Consider the following 5,931-nt stretch of genomic DNA (forward strand, 5'->3'; position numbering starts at 1 on the left):
TTAAGAAACATGAGGGTGGGGCTAGAGAGGTGGTTCAGCCATTAAGAGTATTTGTTGTTCTTGCCAAAGGACCAAGGTTCAGTTCTCGTTCACCCACATGGTGGCTCGCAGTCATGTATAACTGGTTTCAGGAGATCCGATGCCCTCTTCTGATCTCCTCAGGCACCAGACAGGGCATGCATGCATACATTTAGACAAAACAAACAAAATAACACAAAAAATGTAAAAAAAAAAAAAAAAAAAAAAAAAAAAAAGCTTTAAAAAAGGAAAGTGAGTCCATCCATAAATTTTTATCACATTTATTGTGTTTAGAGCTGAGTTAGGTTAGGGTGTTAACTAAGGACAGTGTTTTGTTTTCAAGTTAGAGTTTCAAGTTAGAGTGTGACCTGGACTCTGGCATTGTTAGGGTATAAACTAGTAAAAACTGATTACAGTTTCCCTCCTTCCCTCCTTCCCTCCCTCCATCCCTCCCCCTTCCCTCCAGTTTAGCTTTGGCTGCCCTGGAACTCACTCTGTAGACCAGGCTGGCCTCGAACTCAGAGATCTACCTGCCTTTGCCTCCCACGTGCTTGGGATTAAAGGCGTGCACTCCTTTAATATAATATATATATATTATATATATTATATATTATAATATAATGTATATATTATAATATACATAATATATATTATCTTATTTGACCTAGTTGGCGATTTAAGAGAGGGTAGAATAGGAAGAGCCTGCAGACGCTTTTAATACAAGAAAACCTCAGAACACTAATTATTAGGCATATCATCAATAACAATTTTTGAACTTGTATCACTCTAGAGAAAAAGGAGAGTATGACTCCGTGGATTTCTTCACCGGGTAACTTTAGACCAGTTGTGATACGAACACGAGCTGCACAGATCATGTTACTTGGGCTTATAATCAACCAAAATTTTGGATAAAATTTGTCATAGACAATTCCTCTTCTCAGATGGAGTTGACGCCCCAGCTCCACGCCAAGCCTCGGGAGCGGAGCTACAGGGCAACTCCTGGCCTGGGGGCGTTAAATTAGAGATAGGGTTGTGCTGTTCGGTGGGCGAGCGCTGGCACTGGTTACCGAAGCCGGGGACTGATAAGGACAGCCGAGCGTTGCGGACTGCCAAGGGCTGTCGAAGCGCCTAGACTTGCCAAGGGCTGCCGGGGACAGCTAAGCGTTGCCAAGGGCCGCCAAGCGCTGCCAAGGTGCCGAGCGTTGCATAGGACTGGCAAGAACTGCCGAGCGGCGCCGAGCGTTGCCGAAGACCGACAAGCCAGCGGATTGCCGCCGCCGAGGGGCTGACTAGGAGAGACGGTAGCCCGGCCGCGCCATGGGTCCCGTGGTGGAGCGGCCGGCCGAGCCAGGCACGAGCAGCCCCGAGGAGCTGGAGCTACTGAAGCGCCGCGCGGCCGAGCGCATTGACGAGGCAGCCGAGCGCCTGGGCGCGCTGAGCCGCGCTATCTGGAGCGCGCCCGAGCTGGCCTACGGAGAGCACCGCGCGCACGGCGAGCTCACGCGCTTCTTCGAGCGCGAGCCGCCTGCCGCCTCCTGGGCGGTGCAGCCGCACTTCGGGCTCCCCACCGCCTTCCGTGCCGAGTGGGCGCCGCCGGAGGCCGCGGCCGAGCCCCGCGCGCTGCAGCTGGCCTTCCTGTGCGAGTACGACGCGCTGCCAGCCCTGGGCCACGCCTGCGGCCACAACCTCATCGCCGAGGTCGGGGCGGCTGCGGCGCTCGGCCTGCGGGCTGCGTTGGAGAGCGTCGCGGCGCCGCCGCCGGTCAAGGTGAGCCACGTCGGGCTGGCCAGCGCGGGGTGTGCCGGATCCAGTCCGGAGTGCCGGATCAGTCCGAGTACCAGACCGGTTATTTTTGGTGGCAAACAGCTGCAGTTTGCTCACTAGGTTGTGTGATCTCCGGAGGAAATAAATGCTGTAGACTCAGTAAACAAGCGAAAGATTCTGATTTGAGTGATTGGTGTTTGTATCGTAAGTTACAGTGTTTAGAACTAGCAGACTGCCAAACCTCTCGAAGAATAGAACTAACGGAGAAGCGATCATCGACTCCGTAGATGGATTCATATTTATGAGTACATTTTTATTTCCTATTAAACAGGCGTCTCGGTTCTTTAAGCGGGAGAATGTCGTGCATGTCTGTCTTAGGCAGGTCTGATCTTGTGTTTACTCTTTTGGATGGTGTATTTAATTCTGTGAGCCAAGAACCAACCATCTGCCACACAGCCCGGTTCACCCCACAGTGGCAGTAATATAATCCTCTACAACAGTTCATCTCTGTGGCCCTTTCCCTGTCACTACCGTTTATGCCTCTGGGTTTTTGTTTTGTTTGGGGAGGAGGGCGTGAGACCCTGGACAGACTTAGAAAAAAGTTCTCAGCAGTTGGCGATGAGCCTAGTAGAATCAGAGTCAGGAGCGGCTCAGTGACCAGGAATGGTGGTGTATGCCAGGTGGTGTATCTCTGTGAGTTGGAGGTCAGCCTAGTCTACATGAGCTCCAGGACAGTCAGGATTACATAGAGACCCTGTCTTACCCCCTCCCTCAAAATGAAACTTAATTTAAGATACTTTATAAATTTAAAAACAAACAAAGCAAGACTTTGAGAAGTATAACATCTTCAAATTTCAAGTGGTTGTTCTCAGCAATGTTCTTCTCTTACCAGAAAATGGAATATGAGTGGATTCCCTTTGCAAGCAAGGCCTTTTTAAAAAACCTCATCTTGTTTCATTGTATTTTCATACATGACTTTAACAATACATTAACCTTATGCAGATGATTTGTCTTTGCTTTCTAAAAATTGCTTGAAGAAGTTAAGCTTAAGTATCAAAGTAAAATGTTTATTCTGTAAAGTTCTCTTTTGTTTGATTAGGTGTTTGGTGGCCCTTAAATCTTCCTGGTTGAACTGGTGGAATCGAATTAGTAAGTTTGTGTAATAGTCGGTGGTTTCTAACCTTGGCACTGAGATTGTTTAATGCTTGTCAATGAAAGTTAATGAATGAAGACTTTTAAAGTGGTTTCTCAGTAAGGACTCAGAGTTCCCACCAGAAGGCCAGTTGAGCCATGTAAGATCACTGTAGCTCTGAAGAGTTGCTCTGTAACCCGGGAAGTCTACAGCCTGCCAGAAATGATGCAGAGTACTTAACTACCTCACACGTTTCTTGTGAGGGTAACAGACAGGCTGCTTGCAAGCTTATGACTAATTAATTATACCCGTTATATACATACGCTAACAGGCTTAGCCATGAAGAAACTATAACAGAGAAATATGAGTAAATGTTGAAATACATAGAGTTCTACTTTTTGGGGTCTTTGTTATAACTTAGTTTAAGTTGAGTATAAAATTGTGGAAATTTCCCTATAGCATTTCTAGCATGCATTTATACCAGATTACTGCAACAATACAAATTACATTTTGTGATTCTGCACCATATATTTTAATTCATGGTATAAATGTCAGACTATAACTTCTTTTCAGGGGTTAAGTAAGTACTTAAGTATCTGAATGCACACTCACTAAAACCCATGTAATATTTTCCTGTTAGGAATCTCTTTGTAACATCTGCATTTCCTTGTAGGTAATTGTCCTGGGAACCCCTGCAGAAGAAGATGGCGGTGGCAAAATTGATCTAATTGAAGCAGGTGCTTTTGAAAACCTTGATGTTGTTTTTATGGCTCATCCGTCTCAAGAGAATGCTGCCTATCTCCTGGATGTGGCCGAGCACGAGTGAGTAATCACACTGAGGATAAGTTCTTAGTGAGCACCAGACTGAAGAATAATCAAAGCTAGGGCAAAAGCACTTGTGGACAAGAGTTGAACCCACATCAAATCTGGGGGAACAAAGTTGTCCTTTGGTCTCACAGGTGATCGCGCCCCTCCCCCACCAACACACAGACAGCAGTTTAAAAAAAAAAGAAAGGAAAGGAAAGCCAGACACTAGACCTCTGCATTCATACATTTAAACTGTAAAATGAACCGGGCATGGGCTACTCGCCTCTAGTCTCTTTACCCGGAGGCTAAGGCAGGAGGTCTGCAAGGCCAGTGCAGACTGCCCAGAAGACCCTGGGAATGGGTGGTAATGATGTGAGGTTTGCTCTACATCCTCCCTTTTGATCCTGATTTCTTACTATGGCCATAACTGAACAATTAAACAAGCATCAAACACTTGTGTTCTCTTTTGAACTTAGCTTGGCCTGGAAAACAGCCAAGCTTTGATAAGGAGCTGTCTTTGCCAGGGGCAGTTTTGTTAAGAACTTGAGAAAAGAACACTTCTTCGGGCTGTTTTTAACTTGGTTCTATGGAACTGGAGGAAGGTTCTCTTTTGCATCTAGAAGGATGTACCCTTGAACTGCTGTGAATTATTAACCACAAATGACAGTGAGAGTAGAGACAGTTGTGGTATGGTTAATCGTCCAGTCCCCAGGAGCCACTGCAGAGGGGCTGTGTCAGCTAATTCTGAAGTAGCTGGGACTCCGGGGTATAATAATAGAACTTTCCCTGCAGTGTAGTTGGGTTCAGGAATTTCACTTCTCTGAGCCCTGGTAGACCTTGTAATCAGAGGGTAGTCATTTTAATTGTATCTTCCTTTCTTCCTTCCTTCTTTCCTTCCTTCCTTCTTTCCTTCCTTCCGTCTGTCTATCTATCAATTTATTCTGTCTGTCTATCTGTCTGTCTGTCTATCTATCTATCTATCTATCTATCTATCTATCTATTCTTTTCAAGACAGGGTTTCCTTGTATAGCCCTGGCTGTCCTGGAACTCACTCTAGACCAGGCTGGCCTCGAACTCACAAAAACCCACCAATCTTTGTCCCCAGAGTACTGGGATTAAAGTATTGGGATAGCACTGCCCAGCAGTGTCTTCCTTCTTACCAACTTGGAACTGTGACCATGAGAGTAGATACGATTCACTTTGTATGGGGAGGGAATATAATTTTATCTCTGTACTTCTGGAAAACATTAGACGTTACAAATCTTTGCCAGTACTTCTGGCTGGAAGAGGCCTGCAAGCTGTAGGCAGGTTTCTCAGACTATTAGGATTATATTTAGGCCTTGATCTTCTATTTGTCTTGATCTTAAAGCCAACCCAATTGGTTCCACATACTCCACCCCTTCAGTTAAGGTCTGGTATATAGCACAGGCTTGCTTAGAACGCACTATGTAGTTGAGGTTGTCCTTGAACCACCTGCCTCTACTACTGCAGTACTGGGTTTGCAGATGTGTGTGTCCATGTCTTGTTTGTGTGGTGCTAAGGAATGAATGAGCTTGAGACTTTATGTGTACTAGATAAACACTCTGCCGTCTGAACTATGTGCCCAGCCCAGCTTGGTTTATTTTGTTGTTTGTTTGCTTGTTGATTAAACAATCTCATATAGCCCAGGCTAGCTTCAGATTTGCCGTGTAGCTGAAGATGATCTTGAACTTGTGATCCTCTTGCCTCCCAGGTGCTGGGATTACAGGTATCCATCACTGTGCCTAGTTGTATATGGAATTAGAGAGTGAGGCTGGAGCTTCGTGTATGCTAGGCAAGCATTCTACCAGCTGAACTCTGATATCTAAACTACAAACACACACACACACACACACACACACACACACACACACACACACACACACGTCTTACTATGTAGCCCTGGCCAGCCTGGAATTCAGTAGGCAATCTAGGCTGGTCTTGAATTTGTAAAGCTCTACCTGCTCCTGCCTCCTGAGTGCTGGGATTAAAGGCATTTATTCATCATTAGCATGTAGGACTATGATGAGGGGGCTTGTATACCTTTGTTCACATGTTGCAGTCAGAGGCCACTGGTGGAGTTGGTTCTCCTTGTACTGTTACATGGGCTCCAAGGATCAAACTCAGGTTTCAGGGTGTCAGACTTGTTTGGCAAACACTTTGCCTGCAGAGCTGCCTTACCCCCCCTAGCA

The 5,931-nt window shown here is 46.1% G+C and overlaps 1 protein-coding gene across 1 annotated transcript in view; it reads left to right on the forward strand.

The window, feature by feature from the left end:
• Positions 1 to 1,007: 1,007 nt before the first annotated feature.
• Pm20d2 (peptidase M20 domain containing 2) overlaps positions 1,008 to 5,931 on the forward strand; it is a 20,820-nt gene continuing 15,896 nt past the window's right edge. The window contains exons 1-2 of the mRNA XM_031366425.1: positions 1,008 to 1,785; positions 3,588 to 3,736. Of these exons, the coding sequence (XP_031222285.1) occupies positions 1,336 to 1,785; positions 3,588 to 3,736 (599 nt within the window). The 5' untranslated portion in view covers positions 1,008 to 1,335. The remainder of the gene's footprint in view (positions 1,786 to 3,587; positions 3,737 to 5,931) is intronic.

The sequence above is a fragment of the Mastomys coucha genome, unplaced genomic scaffold (genome assembly GCF_008632895.1).
Source record: "Mastomys coucha isolate ucsf_1 unplaced genomic scaffold, UCSF_Mcou_1 pScaffold14, whole genome shotgun sequence".
In the NCBI taxonomy this organism is placed as follows: domain Eukaryota; kingdom Metazoa; phylum Chordata; class Mammalia; order Rodentia; family Muridae; genus Mastomys; species Mastomys coucha.